Consider the following 22,817-nt stretch of genomic DNA (forward strand, 5'->3'; position numbering starts at 1 on the left):
TATTCATAAGTAAGTATGGCATTGTGGTATCCTCCTCTGAATAATTCATTTATATCGACTTGGCACATGCTCACGCATGCATATGACTGAACAAAAAGTCAATTAAGCCTCGATGATCTATATTGCTTCAGAGTTCTTGTATCACTTTTATGCCTCCGTTAATTTATTTTGCCGCAAGCATGATTATGACGATTCTTTGCTCTCTTGATTTGTCGCTCCCTAGTCTATTGCTAGCCTTCACTTGTACTGAGCGGGAACGCTGCTCGTGCTTCCAAACACATGAAAACCAAGTTATTCCAGAGTGTCCACTATAAATACCTATGCATGGCATTTCAAACCATTCCAAGTAAATTCTCATGCGCTACCTTTAAAACCTTCAAAATGCTTCTCAATTTGTGTTTATGTTTCATAGCTCATGAGGAAGTATGTGGTGTTTAGCTTTCAACCTTGTCATTTACTGTTGACGGACTCTCATATGGACTAGTGGCACATCCGCTTATCCAATAATTTTGCAAAAAGAGCTGGCAATGGGATTCCCAGTCCTGAATTAATTAACTTAAATAGACACTCCTCCGTGGTTTGTGATTGTTGGACGGCACCCGAAGGATTCGGTTAGCCATGGCTTGTGTAAGCAAAGGTTGGGGGGAGTGTCATCATCATAATAAAACTAAAATAAAAAGGCATTCCTTCATGGTATGAGATTGTTGGCAGGCACCCGAGGATTCGGTTAGCCATGGTTTGTGAAGGAAAGGTTGGAAGGAGTGCCAAATAAATATGCAATAATTCATGGGAGCCGCTCTTGAAAGTCCGGTTGGCGAGGTAGTTGGTGTACCCATTACCATTCGTTGACAACAACAAACACCTCTCAAAATAATTTTACTCCTGTCTTTATAAAAATGAAAAGCTCTAGCACATGTTAATCCCTGCTTCCCTCTGCGAAGGGTCAATCTTTTACTTTTATGTTGTGTCTCCATTATTTCTTTGAGCACTATCTTGAGAGCACAACTGTCATTCTTAGTATAATATGCTTGTCTCAAAATATGATTGATTGTGGTATAACTTTGATGCATTTATCTTTTGACAATCACTACTTCTAGTCTTTTTATGAACTCCAGAGGTGCCCGGGCATTTATGTTTTGCCAATCAAATACAGGCAAGCGAGATACCACTTTATCATACTCTCTTATGAACATTGCAATCCTGCTTATATACATGATTCATGATGCTTATTATTAATTGTTGGTACCTCTCCATGATTGACATAGCTGTTAGATGATCTTATTTGCATGTATCTCATTATGAACTGCTTAAGTATTAGCCATAGCATGAGAATATATACATCATATGAGCAAATGTGTTCGTGAAAGTTCTTTTATCGCTCAGTTGTTAACTGAATTGCTTGAGGACAAGCAATAAGCTAAGCTTGGGGGGAGTTGATACGTCCAAAACGTATCTACTTTCCCGAACACTTTTGCTATTGTTTTGCCTCTAATTTGTGTATTTTGGATGCAACTAACACGGACTAACGCTGTTTTCAGCAGAACTGCTCTGGTGTCTCGTTTTTGTGCAGAAATCCAACTTTCGGGAAAATCCTCAGAATTTATACAGAAGGCCCTATTTTCCCAGAGAACTGACGGAGCCAGAAGGGCGAACCAGGTGGAGGCCCAAGGGCCCCACACCATAGGGCGGCGCGGCCCAGGGGGGCCCGCGCGGCCCTGTGGTGTGACCCCCTCGGCCGGCCTCCGACGCCCTCCTTCGGACTATTTATCGGCCTTGACCTAAAAACGCACGAGGAAAAGTCGAAGTCGCCAGAAACCCTCCAGAACGCTGCCACATCGCAAAACTCCGTCGCGGGAGCCAGAAGTCTCCGTTCTGGCACTCCGCCGGGACGGGGAATTGGAGGAGATCATCGCCGCCATCACCGCCAACGCCTCTACATCAACCAGCCATGTTTCCCCCATCCATGTGTGAGTAATTCCCCCGCTGTAGGCTGAAGGGGATGGTAGGGATTGGATGAGATTGGTCATGTAATAGCATAAGATTGTTAGGGCATAGTGCCTAGTGTCCGTAATTGGTACTTTGATGATATTGTTGCAACTTGTTATGCTTAATGCTTGTCACTAGGGCCCGAGTGCCATGATCTCAGATCTGAACATGTTATTGTTTCATCAAGATATTCATTGTTTATGGTCTTACCTATAAGTTGTATACACATGTCGCTGTCCGGAACCAATGGCCCCGAAGTGACAAGAATTGGGACAACCGGAGGGGATGGTAGCGATGTGAGGATCACATGTGTTCACGGAGTGTTAATGCTTTGCTCCGGTACTCTATTAAAAGGAGTACCTTAATATCCAGTAGTTTCCCTTGAGGCCCGGCTGCCACCGGCTGGTAGGACAAAAGATGTTGTGCAAGTTTCTCATTGCGAGCACGCACGACTATGTATGGAACACATGCCTATTGATTGCTTTGTACTTGGACACCGTTTTATTATTATCTGCAAATGCCCTGCTATGATTATTACATGAGTTTCTCTCATCCATGCAACGCCCGTCATCCGTCCCCGTGCCTACAGTATTTTAATCCTGCTGTTTACTAAAATCACTACTGCTGTTTTTGTTACTCTGCTGCTGTTATTTCACTACTGCTCGCTATAAAACTGTTACTACTGATAAACTCTTGCGAGCAAGTCTGTTTCCAGGTGCAGCTGAATTGACAACTCCGCTGTTAAGGCTTCCAAGTGTTCTTTGTCTCCCCTTGTGTCGAATCAATAAATTGGGTTTTACTTCCCTCGAAGACTGTTGCGATCCCCTATACTTGTGGGTCATCAATCTCCCCGGCAACGGCGCCAGAAATTTGCTTCTGGCGCAAAGTTGACGTGGGAGTTAGAGATCTCTGTGGTGTAGCTTTTCTTCAGATCCCCGGCAACGGCGCCAGAAATTTGCTTGATGCGTGTAGTTGACACGTCCGTTGGGAACCCCAAGAGGAAGGTGTGATGCGCACAGCGGCAAGTTTCCCTCAGTAAGAAACCAAGGTTTAATCGAACCAGTAGGAGTCAAGAAGCACGTTGAAGGTTGATGGCGGCGGGATGTAGTGCGGCGCAACACCAGAGATTCTGGCGCCAACGTGGAACCTGCACAACACAACCAAAGTACTTTGCCCCAACGAAACAGTGAGGTTGTCAATCTCACCGGCTTGCTGTAACAAAGGATTAACCGTATTGTGTGGAAGATGATTGTTTGCAGAAAATAGTAGAATAAGTATTGCAGTAGATTGTATTTCAGTATAGAGAATTGGACCGGGGTCCACAGTTCACTAGAGGTGTCTTTCCCATAAGATAAACAGCATGTTGGGTCAACAAATTACAGTTGGGCAATTGACAAATAAAGAGGGCATGACCATGCACATACATATTATGATGAGTATAGTGAGATTTAATTGGGCATTACGACAAAGTACATAGACCGCTATCCAGCATGCATCTATGCCTAAAAAGTCCACCTTCAGGTTATCATCCGAACCCCCTCCAGTATTAAGTTGCTAACAACAGACAATTGCATTAAGTATTGCGCGTAATGTAATCAGTAACTACATCCTAGAACATAGCACCAATGTTTTATCCCTAGTGGCAACAGCACATCCATAATCTTAGAGATTTCTGTCACTTCCCCAGATTCACGGAGACATGAACCCACTATCGAGCATAAATACTCCGTCTTGGAGTTACAAGCATCTACTTGGCCAGAGCATCTACTAGTAACGGAGAGCATGCAAGATCATAAACAACACATAGACATAACTTTGATAATCAACATAACAAGTATTCTCTATTCATCGGATCCCAACAAACGCAACATATAGAATTACAGATAGATGATCTTGATCATGTTAGGCAGCTCACAAGATCCGACAATTAAGCACAATGGGGAGAAGACAACCATCTAGCTACTGCTATGGACCCATAGTCCAGGGGTAGACTACTCACACATCACTCCGGAGGCGACCATGGCGGCGTAGAGTCCTCCGGGAGATGATTCCCCTCTCCGGCAGGGTGCCGGAAGCGATCTCCTGAATCCCCTGAGATGGGATTGGCGACGGCGGCGTCTCTGGAAGGTTTTCCGTATCGGGGCTCTCGGTACTGGGGGTTTCGCGACGGAGGCTTTAAGTAGGCGGAAGGGCAGGTCAGGGGGCCACACGAGGGCCCCACACCATAGGTCGGCGCGGCCAAGGGCCAGGCCGCGCCGCCCTAGGGTTTGGCCGCCTCGTGGCCCCACTTCGTCTCCTCTTCGGTCTTCTGGAAGCTTCGTGGCAAAATAGGACCCTGGGCGTTGATTTCGTCCAATTCCGAGAATATTTCGTTACTAGGATTTCTGAAACCAAAAACAGCAAAACAAAGAATCGGCACTTCGGCATCTTGTTAATAGGTTAGTTCCAGAAAATGCACGAATATGACATAAAGTGTGCATAAAACATGTAGATATCATCAATAATGTGGCATGGAACACAAGAAATTATCGATACGTCGGAGACGTATCAGTAATACAACAAATACATTAAGCTCATTAAGGAAAACTTGAGCTTTATTGATAATCACACACATATTACATTGTCATTATAATATCCTGAATAGATAAAGAAATTTACAACACATTACAAGAATTGATGAAATAGAAATTGAAAAAGGAAAATTACAAGTTATTTAAATGTCCTAAACTACATTGTGATCTTCATGAATTCTTTGATCAAGATGATCTTGAGTCCATCTTGAGCATCTTCTTGATTCCTGCACACATACACAACAATCAAAGTATTAAGCCAAGTGGCAAAGCCACTTGGCAGGTTAGCAAACAATTGAAATGAAGAGGATATGATCAAGTCTCTGCCGAGCAGATCCATGCCACAGACAGAACCAAGTCCAAGTGCACAACACTAGCACACACACACAGCTAGGCTGCTCACACAGCAGTGTGCATGCAGCACACCACACACACACAGCTGGTGAGTCACAACAGGCTGCCAGGCCTTGTTGTCGACCAGAGATGGAGGTGGAGATCATATAAAGTCTCCACAGTAAACCCTAACCATTGCCATCGACAGAACTGCACTGGTAAGCCACCAAAAACACCAAGAACAGCTAGAACAGGAAGAACAGCTTCACTGTTCAACCTGCTCCATCACACCACTGAATTAAATCAAGCATCAAGCTCACCAGGAGGAGCAGGGCAAGCAAATCAACCATAAGATCAACACAGAAGCAAACCCCCTACACCAACACCAAATTCTAGGAGGTGGAGTGAGGTATACCAAGCATCATGAGCAAACCATGGTTTTGCTCATAATTAAGCATACTCATGCATCACAGAAGCAAAAAGGGTATGAAACCCTGGATGTATCATCACTTGGTTGCTAAACCAATTGGTGCCAGCAAATACAACTAAGGCTAGAAGGAAATCAAACCAGGGAACACTGGTTGTGACAACACAGTGTCACAACCAGAGAAATCCAGCATGGATTTAATCCTATGTAGCCATCCAGATTCACCAAGCACCTAACAGTCTAGCTAAACCATCAGACTGATAGGCAACATGTTCCTATCTTGTTTATCAACACCAAAGCCACTGATAAATCACCAAGTGAATAGTCAGTGAACACTTATTCATCAAAGAAAGCCAACACTGGTGGGAGCCACCCTAACAGCAAGAACCTACTGTCAGAGTTACCTCAACCACACAACCAATCCAAACAGTTAAGCCTTACACATGCATCATCACCCAAGTGGGCTCAGAATGGGCTAGGGTCCCCAACAATTGTTGGCATCCCTCTAGCCCAAGTAAATCAATTGATATGATCATCACTGTGTTACAGTTCACATCATTTATCCAAATAACAAAGCAAATTAAGCAGATAAATGAAACATATAAGCTACTGATGCACAGGGTCTTGCAGATGATCCAAAGGATCATTGCACACAGTCACTGAGGCTTGGACAAGCACCAGCACACCCAGACTAAGTCTGTAGGAAGCACATATAGCACTGAATGAGCACCAGTGAGTCACAGAGAGGGGCACCCACTAATTCACACACAAGAAATGATCTTATGATCATCAGGGCCTGCTATAGCATGCCAATACATGTTAGAGCATCACTGAGCAGCAGAGCATGAACCAGATAATTGAATAGCTACACATAACCAACAATTGCTTCACAGATAATCAAATGGATAACTTATAATTGTATCCAGAAGAACATCAAATACATGATGTACCACTGGATCATGATAAACAAGTAAAGCACTTAGTGCTCATCACTAAATCATACCAATAAGCCAACAGTAATGCTCAGATGAGCATGCTCATGAATTTGAGCACAAGAACTAGCCACAGAAGCTCAGGCACTTGCAAAATTGCAAGAATTGCATACTGCAATTAAGCCATTGAAGCATATATGAATACACATGAGTGTCAGGCAAGCATAGAAACAAGAACAGAGGCACAGGGAAGAATTCTAGCAAGTAAAGCAAGCTTTCACAGGCACATAGCTTAGCAATCTTGCACAGCAGCACAAGCAGCATATCAGCATAAGCAGCACAGCAGCACACGCAGCACAGTAGCAGCGCAGCAGCAGTAAGCACGGCCACAGAGCAGCATGAGCACGGCTATCCTCTCCACGAGGAGGAGAAGCTGTGGCCAGAGCTAAGGAAGGAGGAAGAAGAACAAGCACACAAGAGAGAGGGAGTGATGGCGAACGTACCAGGGTCAAGCAAGCGGGCAGCCATGGCGGCCACGGCGGCACGCGCCGAAGCACGGCGGCGCCAGGCCAAGCCAGGCCATGGCGGTGCCGCGGCAGCTCGCGCACACGATGGCGAAGCCACGGTGGCGCCACGGCTTCAGGAACGTCGGCGGCGACGAGATCGCCGTGGATCTCCACGGCCAGACGAGCAGAAGGGTTGGGGACGACACGAGGAGGCGACGAAGAGCAAATCGGCGCAGTGGATCTGAAGCGCCGTAGAACGACGGTTCAGACGCACCCCATCTCGCCGGCGGCGATGGCCGGAGTCGGCCGGAAAAATTCGGCGAAGCGGCGGCGACGCGCGCGTCGCCAGAGCCCAAGGATTAGGGTTCGTGAGGAAGAGAGAGAGGGGAAGTGAGGGCGACCGAGTGGGCCGGACCAGGCCAACTGGGTTGAGCCCAACCCACTCGGGTTCACCCTGACAGGTGGGCCCGAGGGCAATTTGGGCATTTTCCAAAATACCATTTAAGTGAGTATTTCAAAGAATTTTAGAAAATAGAATATGGCTCTAAAAAAATAATTAAAAATATGAAAATCAATCAGCATAAGATTCTCTATCCAAATAAAATATCAAAGAGAATTTTTGAAGATAACTAAGAATAAGTCTTAATTTGATGAATTAAATAATGATTTAAATCACACATATTATTTTCAATAAAGAAAATAAGTCCATTAATGTAATTGGACTATAAAAACACCTTGACAATATTTCAAGGTTGTATTTACCCTAAATAGAGAACCTCCAAATTATTCTTAGTAAATACCTCTCACATAAAATGATAAGACATCGGAAAGGGGGGAAACAAACCCTAAAAATGGAAAGCATGCATAATTGCTTCTTTAACCATTGCCCTTATCGGACAATGATGCTATTTTTCAGAGACAGAGGACAAGGGTCAGTCCACACCATCCAACTGCAAAACTTTGCAGTGCTCAGGCAAGTTCATCGCTTGCTCATATCATTTGAGTATTTCTATCAAATTACTTGCAAAGTATTATGGTTATCACTATTGCATAAAAACCAAAACCACTACTTTCATAACTATGAATATGACTATGTGGTGGGCAATGGAACCATGGATTGTGTTGATATGGTGGAGGTTCCATTGCAAGGGTTTATATCCATCTAGGATTAAACAACAAATGTCGCCAGTGATTCTTGTGCCGTAATACCCGTGTTAACCATAAGATCCGGAGTGGGACGGAATAGTCAAAAGTGTTTCCACCTCTCGTTCATCAACGGACGCGCTTTACCGTAGTACACTTGTAATCCAAGGGGGCAAGCGGTGAGGCTGGGGAGTCCCAAGTCCCCACGGCATAGTCCGTAGTACACTTGTCTCCCAAAGGAGCAAGCGGTGAGGCTGGGGAGTCCTAAGTCCCCACGGTATTGCGGTCTATGATGGGTTGCAGCTACCGGCGTAGGAGTGTATGGTAGAGCCCAGCACTGTCGTCGTGGTCGGGGTCCACCTTGAAATCTACAGGAATAATGGGACCGGCGTGGACCCAGGGTCGGGGCATGCAACAAAGGGTGGGTGTTCGAGGTAGCGGAGGAACATGATTGGCTAGACCTTATACCGGGCCTCACACCAAAGGAAGTGTGGACGGGAAATCTGCCCGGTTGGCACCAAGGTTAAGATCTCTTATGGGTAAAGCAACACACCTCTGCAGAGTGTAAAGAACCGTGACCTGTCACTCCCTGTTCCGAGATAAGGAACTGCGAACGCGGCCGGAAAGGAGCTCTGTGAAGTTCTAGTAAACCGGTGAAGGCTGACGGACATAGCTCTTGGAAATAAAAGCAATCTCTTGAAGAAATATTTATCAAAACTTGCATTGGTATTAGACTTTCTGGTCTAATATCGTAGCTAGTGCATTAAACACCTCTTCTCTATAATGAACTTGTTGAGTACGCTCGTACTCATCCAATCTTAAATCCCTTGCTTAGATTGTCTGAATCGTCTGGAGGAGGACTACGACCACACTGAAGGAGCCGAGATCATCGGCTATGAAGAAGCAGACCTCTCTGGAGGTGTTGAAGGCATAGACTATCTCATAGTCTACGGAACCGGGGAGGCTTCCGGAGGAGATCAAGCCTAGAACATCAAGTAGTAGTAGTAGCCGAGCAGCCCGAACTCTTAGTATTTAGCTGCTCGAGAGAATAAATGTACAACTTAATGAGACATCTATATTGTAAGCTAAGTTAGGTTCGCCTCAAACCCAGGAGTATTCCTCTTAGGACCCAAGAGGAACTCCGAGACGATATCTGTATGATATTTGTAATAATAAATGAATGAGTTATGGACCTGCTATGTAATGTTGTACTACTCTGAGGGATGTAATATTTGCGGAATGGTACTTCGTGAATGTTATATCAACGACTGGCATACTACAACATGCAGTGGTATGCAGGGTCACCACAGTGAGGAACAAAATCGACAGGACCAGTTGCGATCTGTTTACCTCGATCCATCGTGTTGCTTGCTATTGATGAAGTCGACGATCTTGAACGTGCCATCGAGACCAGATCCTTGACGCCTCTAATCCCCACAGACGGCGCCAATTGACAAGGGATTAACTTGTCAATGCCTACGGGTTGTAGACTAGGGTTTAGTTGGAAGTAGAGGGCAAGTAGATCTCGAAGGTTTCAGCCGAAAAGTACTCGACGATTATGAAAACTAGGGTTTGAGAGACAATGATTCGATGCTTTCTTTGTCCCTCGACTCCCCCTTATATAGGAGGTGGAGTCGAGGGATTCGTATTGTACAAGTTACAGAGTCCGGGAAGGTTTACAACTCATCCCGCAAGATTACAAACATCATCTCTATTACAATTCTAACTTTCCTTAATATCAACTTGGGCTTCCGAATCTTCATATTCTTCGGGTCGTGGGCCTTCAGTAAACCCAGGGTACTATCTTCGGCAGGCCCATTGGGGATGCCTATGTCAGTGGCCTCGGTCGGTGGAGCTGCGGCACGTCGTGCCTAGCTGCCCTGACGAAGGTTGCGGCGGTCGGGTGATCTTCGGCGATGCGGATGGCGGCGGGGGTGACCCCGACGGCTGCAGATCCGGTGTATTCGGCGGCGTGGCCGTGCCTAGTGCTGATCGGTCGGTCCGCTACGCCTCTTCCTCCCGGTGGCTCACGTTGGTGTCCTACTTTGAGGTTAGGGGTGGCGGCGAACGACTCGTCGACGGGTTTGTGGTTGGTGGCGGCCTCCTCTTCCGCCGATGAGGTCGACCGGCGGGCGGCGGCGTGGGGGCCGGCAGATCTGCCTAATAAAGGTGGTTGTTCTAGGGTACTTCTTTCGCGAAGATAAAAACCTTCCGGATGTCGATCCTTCTTCATCTACCCGGAGTGATGAGTTTCGGAAGGCTCCGCCAGCGAATGAAATAGTGCATCTTTTGCCTAGAGTTGCTGGATCGGGCGGTATTCGATATCGCGCACCCATGCTTTTATTACGGTTGTTTGGCTTTGGAGGAAGCGGCGCGAAGTTCTGTTCTATGTTGCCATCAGATGACATTCTGATCATGGTGAAAATCATAGGCAAACAATATCATGAAGGCCGGATTGGATGACTAGCAATGGAGGTTCGAGTCTCTGTGATGTTGAGGGACTTGCTTGGTGTTCTGGTTCTCGCAGCAGCAGTATGCAAGTGGGGCGACAACACATGTGAAGTTCAGAGTCTTACCTTTAAGGGTGAAAATTCAAGGCCTGGCTTTAATTGGTTGTGTCTGGCAATGATCTTATTGAAGGCATTATTTTGAGAGCGATGACTATCTTCAGGGCGAAAAGCTAAGATCTTTTGATCGGACGACGACGCTGCTTGTGCATTGTTTCCCTTCTTGGAGGCGTCGCTTTTGGAGAGCCTGAAATTCCGGTGTTATCTTGGTGGTGGATGTATTGTTGCTGCTAGTCTAGAACACCGTAGAGGCATTTTTTTCTTAGTTCTATTTTTTATTCTTTGGTTGGGTGCATCCGTATTACCATTAGGGTGGTGCGTAGTTGCAGAGGTTGGGTGTAATTGATATTTTCTTGATATTAATATATTTCCTTTATCAAGAAAAAAAAACTAGTCCATCGAAACCAACCAACATACATCACGAAAAGAAAGATGGTAAACTCAAATCTGATGTGTTAGACCAAGCAAGGTGTTTATGAAAATAAACCAAGCTTTTTCTTAAACACTAGTGCTTATTTGTACATGAGAGGTGGCTAGATAGGTGGATGCTTAGTGCCTAGTTATACAGAAGGAAATGATTCGTTACCCCCGGGGGATAAGGCGCTCCCAGCCTCCGGCTCGCGCGACGCACGAATTGCGTGCCAACGCGTGGTCCTGGTAAATCCACGTCATAGTTAGGGCCCACACCACCGTTTCCCTCCACGCGATTCTCTTCTTCCCCAAATCCATACGGGACAAAATCGGAGAAGCCCCGCCGTCGGGAGCTTGGCCCCAGCGCCGCCGCCGCCACCGCCAGTCCCGACCTCCGCCAGTAGCCATCGGAGAAGCCCCGCCGTCGGGAGCCCCGCCGCCAGTAGCCATCGGAGAAGCCCCGCCGCCGGGAGCCCCGTCACCAGGAGCCATCAGAGGAGCCCTGCGAGAGCGGCCGCCGCCTGCCCCAAACTCGTCCTCCTGCTGCGGCCGCGGATATCGTCCCCCGCGGTCGCCGGCTCCGCTGCCCTGATCCCCTCCACGTCCTTCGCTCGCGCAATCCTCCGCCGAGCCGCCGTTGTCCCGCGCCTCCCTCTCGCCGGTGTTCGCCCATGCCGTCGCGCCGCCTACCTCCTCCTGCAGCCACCCCATAGTTGTCGCCGGCCGCCTCCGAGCTGCTACCTTATGGGCGACGGGCGTTGCTACATGAGACTGGAGGAGTTGCTGCCGGCGGCCATCGAAGTTGCTGTCATGGGCGACGGCCGTTGCTACCGGGAGTTTGCTGACTTAGGTCTCTAGCGTTAGCATAAATTTTTTGATACAACATTTTTGCTACATTAGTATATTTTTTTTATATAAAATTTCTACGATTTTGCTGCAATTGTATAATATGTTTGCTATGTTGTCTCCGGCGATATCTCCGATGAGTTCTCCGGCGATGTCTACGATGATTTTCATTTTTGCTACATTACACATTTTTTTTGCTACGTGGTCTCCGACGAGGTCTCCGGCAAGGTCTCCGGCGAGCCCAGCCTTTTTATTTTCTTTTCTGAACGAACCGTTTTTTGCTTCAGTCATTTGCTGCCGTGGGGTGATTTTTTTGCTGCCGGAGGTGTTTTTTTGCTACATGCAAATCTAACCGTCAAAATGGTTGATCCGACGGCTGAGGACCCGGGGACTGGGGAATCAGATCCCTCGGGGATGCCCAGCACTTTCCTATACAGAACCCGGTTTACTTTTTTAAACGCCCACCTAAGCATCTTGCATCGTAGATAAAGGGAAAAGGGGATTACTCTATTTCGCTGAGAAAGAAGAAAGACAGAGTACCCTAGCCATCTAATCCGAAGTATACGCAGGAGCAACCATATGACACATCCACCACTAATATGGTTACAGTGTAGATTGATTAATGAGGTAAAGCTGAATGCAATATCTTTTGAATTAAAAGTTAATATAGTACTATCGGTTTGGTGTCGTCTAGCTGTAGCAGTATAATATATGACAGATCGGCTCTCCGGTCAGTAAACTTGGATGACTCGACTTGCATAGTGTATTTACCGAAGGAATCAAGAACTAGTGTTTGGACTTTGAAGTGGTCAAGGTAGATCGAGTCATCGCTCTTGTAATCTCTAGGGAATTCATCTGTTGCCGTCCTTTTTTTTCTTCTATCCAAACGCGTGAAACTAGACGACTCGAGCACACAAATTAGTGGGAAAAAAAGGGTAAAAAACAAAATAGGGGCAACTTTGAAGGAAAAGAAGGCAACAGCTTTGAGTGTGAAGCCTCTAATCCTCCCCGTCCTGCCCATGCATCATGCAAAGGCGCGCGCGCGAGAAGAGAGAAGCGCTCCACAAGCTTTCCGTTTGGCCAATTAGTAGAGGCAGATCGGTAGGTGGGGACCTACTGAAGCAGAAAGATGTTGTTTAGACTCACTCCGCATATAAAATTTGGTTAAAGTTAAACTTATATGTGAAGTAGGAGTAGCATTTTTTTTCGAAATAGAGAAAATATCGTCCCATCTTCTGCATCCAAAGGATGCACACGACTTTTTTTATTAGATTATTCACAACACCTTACAAGAGCAATACAAAAGATCAAACTTAAAGTCACCTCGCTAAACCTACAGAGGGATGAAGGGGGTGACAGTTCACCAACTCATATCATCCAAAAACCAAATACCTTCTCAACCCGCCCAATAGCAGATGAGAAGCACATCCAGTCAAGCAGACTCTCAGGATACGCCAACGCACACGCCATAGAAGTTGTTACCGCCGTCTTCCTCGACTCCATCTTCAAGAGAGATCATCGCATTGACCATGCCAGGTCTGCCATCGATGCCGCCACGGCGCCAGACGACTCCACCATCCTGTGTATGTCCATCATACTGCATCCGTCCCGAGACACTACTGCACCATGCCGCGGCGACTCGACGACGCCAACACAGCAAAAGCACACCGCTCCACCTCAGCACCACCACCATCCGTTGTCTGCTCCAAAAACGATACCCCCAACAGGGAGAACGGCGTTGCGTGCCGCTATCGTCCGATCCGGGAGACCTAGGTTTAGGGTTTCCCCTAGAGCAGCCCAGGCGAAGAAACGCAGACTGCAGAGACAATGCCTTCAACAAGGTAACGACGAAAGGCGCCGCCATCATCCGCCATGACCGAAGTCTGAGCCGGCTTTCACTGGCAGCTGCGTCTCGCCATTGGGAGCTAGGCGACGGATCGCAAGATCGGCCACGGCTAGCCACACAACTAGTCGATCTCCTCCGACGAGAGAGAAGACCACCACCACGGTTCCACGGTCAACGACACCTGACGCCCGCCACCTGCCACCTGCCACCAGGTCGGCCGTCACCACCATCGCCATCCAGGGCCACCGCCCTTGGTGCCGTGATCCCAGCTCTTGAGGAGGAGCAGCACGCGATCCACCCCCATCCCCACCCGCCCGGCCAAGCCAAGGCGAGGAAGGAGGAGAGGACCGCGCCAGGGTCCGGGGCCGCGCCGCCGCCCCCATCACCGCCCTCCCGGCGAGGCCACGGCGGAGAGGGCTGCGCCGCCATGGCCAGGGCCGCGCCGCCGCCCTCAACACCGCCCACCCGCGCCACCATCAACCAGAACCAGGGCCATCCCCCCGGCGCGGAGGCGTGCCTCCTACCGCCGCACCAGGGGACCACGCGAGGATCCCCGCCGCCCCCATCACCGGCCGCGCCAGGCTTCGCCGGCGGCAGCCTCCGGGGACGACGAGGAGGGGAGGGGAGGGGGAGGGGAAGGCTGTGGCAGCGGCGGCTAGGGTTCGCCCGAGTCGCCCTTGGAGGAGGACGACCCGTGCCTTTTTTCATATGTGAAGTAACATGAAATAGAGGGAGTATGTGTGTGTTCGAGTCGAACTACTTTTGTGGATGAACAATTCATGGAACTGTTTGTTTGCATTGGAAGCAATGTGGCCAATATGTAATGTACGTTCGCTTGGTTTATAAGACCTGTACCCATTCAGACTCTCAATGAAGTACCCATTCTACACTTCTACAGTACAAGACCTCGGCGTCCTGGAATTTTCGGTACAAGAGTAGTGAAGTGCTGATGAGATCAGCGCGTGGTACATTTCCTGTTGATTCGGCGACTGAATGATGAAGTGACTGCACTAGGTGTGGTACCAAGTCCCAAACCACTTTGGTACTAGACATCAATGGATTGCTGGTACTATTGATATGGTACTTGTACATTTTCCGCCTCATAATTGCATTGCAATGAAGAAATAATCGCCAACTGATTGCTCTATCTTGCAAGCAACTAAGCGGCAAAGTCATGGTGATCATTCGTGCCACACGTCTGGTTGACTAACAGATAGTACTAGTAGGAATCTAGATTGTTAATAAAGGTTCGAGAGTTCGCAGCTACGAAATTGGTGCTCGCTGTCGTGAAAGGAACGGCTCACAACCTCTGCTTGGGAGGAATAAATTCCATCACAGGATGGCCATCATTGATCGTAAGAAGCATATTCTGATAAAGAAAAGGTTGCAGAAAAAGGAAAGAGATATAGCAGCCTGATGGGCTGACATGCGCTTTTGGTGATCGAGGATTTCCAAGACAAGTCATGGCACAGTTGACGAGTTGCTAAGTTGGATAAGATGGTGAATCGTGTCATAGCGTCCTGGCATTCTGCATTTCTGCTATGTCTATCATCATATCAAACAACCGGAAAGATATACCCGATATGATGACAAAGACCAAGCCACACACAGGTCATCACAGAACGGCATAAAAACACCCGTAGTACTACACGACTACAATACCCAGGGGTCATCCAACACAATCGTTTTACATGAAGTTCCATGTTCAATCTTTACAAGCTTCAGCACAACCACTGCATTTTCGACACCCACGTCGCCACCATCCGCAATTTTGCCAGCTAGGTTAGCATGTATGCAGGTCACTTGTACCTCTGTATTGTTAAGGTTGCAAGACAGGCCTGTAATCAGAAGAGGGAGTACACTGAGTATGGATGGCCAACCTGTGCACTATTCAAGCCTGAATCTGCGTTTCCATTAGTCCAGTCAGTGTAGAGGCCTGGAGGCGACGGCTGTTGGAGCAATGTGCCTACCATACCAGTTCTCATGCCTGATGCCGTGTTTTGGTAGAACGTATTATACCCACCAGGGGCCATGTAGCTACTGGCACCTCCATTCCAATATTCAGGCATCTGATTTGGTACGGACGGAAAAGTGCAGCAGCATATCATGGGATTTTGATCCCCACTCATGCACTGCAACATGCCACCAGGGTAGGGTGGTAATATACAGTTATTTGATGCACCAAAACTGGGGCCAGGAAGCATTGTGGGTCTCCAGATGGTATCAGTGGGACTGAGTGTGGAAGGTATGCTCACACTATTGCTTTGTCTGGTATCACCACCATCATCGAGGCACTCCGAGACCCAGCTAATTATGTCTGGTTGGTCTGTAACAGAGCATGACTCTTGTACCGGGGCATCAGATGTAGAGCACAGCGCAGAGCAAGTTGAGGAGCTCATTGATACAGAACTGCCCGAATCAGATGACTTGTGAAGCACCTTAAATCCAGGAGGACAAACTAAGCTTTTTCTTCCCTTGCTATCCTTGGCCAATATATCAGTGGAAGATAGGACACTGACTGGTCTTGTTAACCGAATGCTCTCTGCCTGTTCAGATGAAGTTTGATCTCCTGACAGAGTCATTTTCCCAGGGCACGAGCTGTGATCCCCTCCTTGTGCTGAAGTTTGACATTTGCCATCACTACACACAGCTTGATTACTAAGAATGCTACGGCAGTCACTTACACTTGCTACATCTTTATCTGAAACAGATGCCTTTTGTTGATGTAAGATCTGATGTTCACTCTCAGATGCCAACTTTCTGTGTGAATTTGGAAGCTTATATGTCCCAACTGATGTCTGTGTCTTGGCATCAGAAGTTGAAAGATTACTACTGAGCACAGTAGGACTGATACTCTGCAATACAGTTGCACTGGATGCTGCAGTGTTCACAGAAAGCTGCATGTCTTTTCCTTGAGCTGGAGTATCCTTGATATGTGAGTGTGCACTCTTTTTCTCTGCTCCAGTATGAGACGTAACAACGACTGAGGACAGCTGGTTAATTAACCTCTGGAGAGGTTCCTCTGGTATCTGGGAAGCTACCTTTAAATTCTGGGATCTAGGAATTCTATCATTGTGTACATCTTTTAGCAATTCAAGTTTCTTAGAAACCCAAATACCTTCTTGTCCTGTGGCTTTAGATCTTGTATCAGTAGATGTTGACTCCCTAGTGAGTACAGTAAAGCGGCGACTCGGTGCGCTAGATCCTTGTGAAACTATATTAGCATAATGTGGCTTTTTCCATGAAGTTTCAACTGTTCCATTTATTGCTGAGGCCATTTGCTTCGAATCTGAAACTCCTAAATGTGCAGATGCTTGGGATTTATCATCACTGGAAGCCAACTGCTCATCGGGTCGGCTCTTTGGTCCAAGTTGTGGTAATTCTGGAGATTTAGAGGAAACCTTCTTTTGCTGACTAGGAACGCTCTCATGGTTATTCAGCCGATGAGGAGCTGCATTTACAATGGATGGTGGCTTGCAAGAAGGACGAACTGAATCCCTGTTAAAGGATGGAAGGATGACCATCAGCATAAGTTACTAAGCAGCAGGATCAGCAATCAGGACACAGCAAACAAAACATATTACCGTAGAATTGCTGCTGTCAGTGTACCAGTATTCTTGTTGACGTCCCTGGGTACTACTCCGTCACTGATGCAAATCTTCAGATGCAAGAAACACAACCAGTACAATGAGTCAATGATGTACACCAATTAGCACATACCAAGCAGGAATTTTCAATTGCAGAAAAAATACAAAATACTTTCTCGATCCACATTTGCATGGCTCGCACGTATTCGAAGGTTCAAGTTTGACCATTAATTTGACCAATAAAACATGGGTTACATGCTACAAAAGTTATACCATTGAATTCTCATTTGAATAAAGTTTCTAATGGTATAATTTTGAAGACACAATTCTAATAAATTATTGGTCAGATTGATGGTTCAAGTTGAAACACGCAAAACAAGGACGCCATGTAAATGTGGACAGAGGGACTAAGGGAGTAATGGCATTGAAAAGCATATCCCCATAGAACATTTGTTCAGACAAAGTCAAGTTCTTACTTTATCTTTGGAGTTCCCAGTACAAATGGTAGTTTTTGAGTTCCAGCCACCTGGAGAAGGTAAAGTACTTCCTGAACGCTGTTGGGGACCCGTCATATTCATTCCCAACAAATGCTGAAGCCTTATCTCAGAAAAGAAAATAAAAGAAAATTTTGAACGTTCTTTTGACAATGCATCAAATTTAGAGAGCGAAAGTAAGCTATAATTTTCTTTGACTATGAAAATGTTAATGAGTAATATATATCTATGTTTAAAGTAAAAGTGGATGTGGAAGCCTAAAGCTTGAGAGACAGGCAGAAAAAAAGGTAATATATTTAATTTAATGATTAAAATGCAGTGACTGGTGATAAAGCATAGACAAGAAACAGCCTGAATAATCCAGATAGTGGGAAATATGATTCAAAAGGTGCTGCAACCAATTAAGATAATTGATAAATGAGGTAGTAGAAAAGACACATGGTAAAATCGAAGAATAATACAAAGCAACAGAACAGTATTAACTGTATGTGAAAAGACAGGAAAAGAAAGTTAGGAGGACAAATTACAACCAGAAGCAGCTCAGTACATATGCTGATTCTCAATAATAAAAACATCAGAGGAATCGCAGCATGTGCTTCTTTTTGAGAGCAAGGGAGCAATATTGGTCTTGTAACATGTTTGCCTTGCAGAAGTTTTTTCCATGAAATCCAAAATGGCAAATGCAGTTCACAGAGCACATCATCAAAACACACGCGAGCTTATTATGCCATGAGCAACGTCTACTCATCACTATGAATGTGTTCATAACTGTATTTTGTAATGCAGCTTGTCTATGATGATTGCAAACCATGCTCTGATGTTAAAATAAAATGCCTCAGACCTTTGCACACAAAAAAAGGATACCCAAGAAATGTGCCACGATAGCCGGATCATATTACCCTTCATATATAATAAGATCCATAATTTTAAAGTGTAGGTTTGCATTTCAATTAAAAATACCGTACATTACATACAACAGCATCATTAGATACACAATGAATGATGTCGATATATTTAGTCACAGGGAACATTCGTCACCGAATCCTTCAACAAGAAAGCAAGATTGACAAATACTAAATTATATTCAAGAGGTGCAATTAAAAGGGCAGTAGCAATTTACCTTGCACAAAAGACACCAACATCATCTTTGGTACAAATATCTTCTGCTAGGGCTTTATAGTGCACATATGAACAGTTTGGCTTTTGGCAAACCTGAGGTAAGACATGGAATTATAACACAAAAGGAAGAAGTCAGTAGTTGCAGGCGGCTGAAGATAATGGTTTAATATGTAATGCACACACCTTATTGCTTAGCCATATATGACAATATCTTGTAACACCAAAGGTTGCTCTACATGATCAACATATAAAAAGGTAAGACATAAGCTGCATAAAACAGAAAGTGGGTTGTGTAACCTATTTACTTATTGACAAAAGTTACTTTAAAGGTCTGCCATCCAAGATGTAACCATTGACCGACTCTATGCACAATACAGCTTCCTCTTCTCTCGAAAATGTGACATATCTGTATGGAGACAAGCAGAGAATTACACGAAAGCCAGAACAACATATCGACTGACGTAAAGATAAAAACACATCTGAGGAGCTGAAAATAAGCATATCGACTAAATGTAACAGAAGCCATTGTGCATTTTTATTTGGGTGGTCAGGGTCATTGGTGGTATTTATCATGTCAGGATTACCATTAAAACAGTGACCAAAGCTATCTGAGGTTAGATCATATTTTGGTGGCATAAAAAATGATGGATTGCCTATGTTACTACAAGGTCAGAGACGGGTTAAACCCATAAGAAGTTGAATATTTCATGCACACTTTGCCTTTTCTGAAATGTGTCTGCGGCTTTTACTGGTTCTGCCTAGATCTGACCCCATGGCCAGGAATGCTACATATTCATTGAGTGGTTGTTGTTTGACTAATTCCCACTTCCCAGTGCTAAAGGTATACATTTTACATTTGAAACTCCTATTTAAACAAAAAAAACTTACACACGGCCAGAGTCAGGAAGCTGTTGGTTAGCTCCAATGTTGTCGATAATGATGTTTTCTATTTTTCCATATTGTCCAAGAAAACTCTTTTGCCTTAGCACCTGTGAATAGTGAATAATTAGTTTTTTCATATGCATTACAGCAAACGTCTAAGATAAGTCAAGATACTAAACAATGACAATTATTAGTTATAGAACATTTGCCTTCTCACTGGCAAACTCAGAAGGCATCCCGATTATATACACAAGCTTCCTTTGAATCACACGGACATTTGGATCTATTGGTTCTTCTACAACTCTTGTCTGACTCTTCACTGGCTTCTGCTTTTGAAGCTTCGTTTGTTCTTGTTGCAAATTTGATTTGTCAGCACAAAGTTCCTTTAATCTGCAAATGTAAAACCAAAAACTAAGTCAGACAATAGTTACCACATTATTTGGATAGAAAGTATCCTAAAATAGAAGCTTATGAAATATAAAATGAACAAAAAGGGAAAACAGTAGGAGACTTAATTAATACGATAACAGGGCATATTAGAGACAAAGTCATAAAACACATGCATTTGGTTGCTGGTGCTCGTCTCCAAAATCCTATCCTTGTTGTAGATTGAACGGCATCCAGGGCACCTCCCACCACATTCATCCTTCTGGTCCATTTCCATTATATGATGCCAGCACCAGAGACATATCTACCAAAATATAGATTATAAATATACCGAGTTGATTGATACACAAGTCCACAAGAAAAGTCACGATTTGAAGTGTTCATCATGTGCCTACTTATAAAATGAGGAACAATATAAGAAGTACAACGAATGAACACAGCAAGATGTGTAAGCAGCAGAGCAAGCATTTAATTTACATAAGTATATGAAATCCATTATTCCCTCTGTCCCAAAATAAGTGACTCAACTTTATCTAGATACAGATGTAACTAAAATATGTCTAGATACGTCCATATCTAGACAAAGTTAAGTCACATATTTTGGGATGGAGGGAGTACAATATTATAATAGCATTAGCTGGCATCAAAGAGCAGACGCAGCCCGGATACTAGATGTTGCTTGCAGTATTCATCTCTTGGCACTTAGCAAGAATCCAAGGACACATGTTTGGGGGGGGGGGGGGGGGGGGGGGGGGGTTAGGTACCAAACTAATAGTCCTGTTAGCTTAAACGGACTGGAAAAAACTTTGAATAATCCAATTCATACTCATATTACTAGTACTGATATTAAATTTCTAAAACATACTGTATCAAAAAAAGGGTTACTATATGACACATGCTGAATTCTACAGGCCTTTCATTTAAAGGGAATCTGTAAGACGCTTCACAGAGATGCCATCATAGACACTTGCTCAATTTCACAATATAATACATACAGACAAAATAATCTTCAAGCAGATGAGATTCAAGAACAAGAGCTGGCGTCTTTCATGATTTCAAGGCATTCCATAGACACAAGATATAGCGCGAAATCAAAAGAAAAAAAAAGAGTAGCGCGGTAGAATCGGATAAAGCCAAACATTCAAACTTGATTCAGAAGCGAAGCGATGGGCTTTTGCTTACCTCGTATCCACATTTACAAGGTTTCAGATGTTTATCTGTCAAATCCATCGTCTCCAAGCAAAGTGGACATTTGTCTTTAGCTTGGGTACTCATGGTATCTCGAGCCAACACGTAAGGCGATAGGAGAGCTGGAATAGTGAAAAGGAACTTGGTTAACAACAAAGTAACAAAACATGTAATGTAAATCAGAACGTTACTACAAGGTATAGATCTTATCGAGCAGACAAAAATCAAGAGTATCAGGTTTCTGCTAGATACCCTTGCTATGATTAACTGGGGGGAAATAACAGTTGGTGAAATAACTGGCAAACGCTCCTGGTTGCGTTTTGTAAACTCTGGGCCCAAAAGTGAAGATGAATCAAGCTACATAATCACCATGCATCTAGAAATCATTGCGAAAAGTGTGTTCCAAATGTGTTGTTGGTAAGGAGAATTGAACGAACAGGTTGCGAATTGCTTCCGACTTTTTACTCTACCAATTCATAAGATATATGTCAACTCCCCCATCAGGTAGAAGTCGTCCAGGCAAACTGTTGATTAGGCTAATGTAATGGCAGCAATTTAGGGGGTGTACATGGCAAATCCCAAACTCGTGAAGGTGCATGCAGGAAAAGCAGTCTCTAATGGGCTCTTGACCACACACACAACAATGCAGCATGGAAAATAAAAAGGGACCCATGTGAATATGATAATGATACTTAAGCAAGTCGCTATCATATCATCCCCTAGGTACAAATTAATAGCAGGGCCTCATCATTGATCCTCATCATCACTGCCCTAAAACCCCAACCCTAGAGTTCCAAACCTCCCACAAACTGAAGTATCTAGAAGTTAAACTGCGGGTACCGCGAATCCATGCGGGATTAGCTTCGAACAACTCGGACATGCAGGCACTTTTGTTTCAGTAGACGCGAGCACTGGTACTGGTAGAGTAGCAGCCCCCGGATGGTGAAATAACCGCGGGCCACGCATGGCACATTTCGCCGCGATCGAAACCCCCGCCGAGCAATCGCGAGAAGCGGGCGGTTCCGCTAGCCGCGGCCCCCGAAACGGGCGAAAAATCCCCCGCCCCCCAAAATTAGAGCCCAAAACCTCGGCGAAACCCCAAGCCCTAGGAAATCCCCCGCACGGCGCGCTTGGAAACAGTAGCCCCGGCGGCCGGAGACGGGTGGGTACGGCGAGATACGGCGCCGATTCGGGCGGAAAAACCCCCGTAGAGAAAACCCCACATTGCGGCGGCGACGCCGCGGAAGCCCTAGGTAGCGGACGGCGATCGGGGACGGGGAGCGGGCGGGGGACTCACGGCGGGGACTTGATCGGCGGCGCGCGCGGGCGGGCGGCGGCGGCGGCGCGCGAGCTCCGGCTCGTCTCTCTCCGTCTCCCTCTGCGCCTGCCTTCCCCTGTGCTACACGGCTGAAAGACGAACAGCTTTCGCGTGTTTTTCTTTTTTTTCTGCGTGGGGGAAAAGGGCGAGTAGGGGGGAGTACTAGGGAAGTCAGGGTCTTGTTTTTTTCTCGCGTAGCCGCGGCAGCGGAGTCTTTAATAATTGGCAGGGCGAGGCGCACCCGCCCGCCCAGCATACCCGCGCGGGCACGTCAC

General features: G+C 45.8%; 1 protein-coding gene across 1 annotated transcript; it reads right to left on the reverse strand.

The window, feature by feature from the left end:
• Positions 1–15,187: 15,187 nt before the first annotated feature.
• LOC127341728 (uncharacterized) lies at positions 15,188–22,595 on the reverse strand. The gene is made up of 11 exons (XM_051367658.2): positions 22,522–22,595; positions 21,219–21,346; positions 20,213–20,340; positions 19,859–20,039; positions 19,656–19,756; positions 19,090–19,173; positions 18,951–18,999; positions 18,769–18,860; positions 17,631–17,751; positions 17,152–17,225; positions 15,188–17,065 (listed from the first exon to the last, which is right to left on the reverse strand). Exons 2-11 carry the CDS (start codon positions 21,309–21,311, stop codon positions 15,412–15,414), a joined length of 2,577 nt encoding a protein of 858 aa, XP_051223618.1. The 5' UTR covers positions 21,312–21,346; positions 22,522–22,595; the 3' UTR covers positions 15,188–15,411.
• Between the last annotated feature and the right edge of the window lie 222 nt (positions 22,596–22,817).

Source organism: Lolium perenne, chromosome 3, assembly GCF_019359855.2.
Source record: "Lolium perenne isolate Kyuss_39 chromosome 3, Kyuss_2.0, whole genome shotgun sequence".
Lineage (NCBI taxonomy): Eukaryota > Viridiplantae > Streptophyta > Magnoliopsida > Poales > Poaceae > Lolium > Lolium perenne.

Bases quoted from the DNA above. Each gene is read 5' to 3' on its own strand.
- LOC127341728 (XM_051367658.2), bottom strand. From the start codon at position 21,311: ATGAGTACCCAAGCTAAAGACAAATGTCCACTTTGCTTGGAGACGATG. The intron at 20,341-21,218 runs GTAAGCAAAAGC...ATATTTTGGTAG, and splicing joins CTTGTAAATGTGGATACGAG to ATATGTCTCTGGTGCTGGCA. The intron at 17,066-17,151 runs GTAATATGTTTT...ATCCTTTAACAG, and splicing joins CTGACAGCAGCAATTCTACG to GGATTCAGTTCGTCCTTCTT.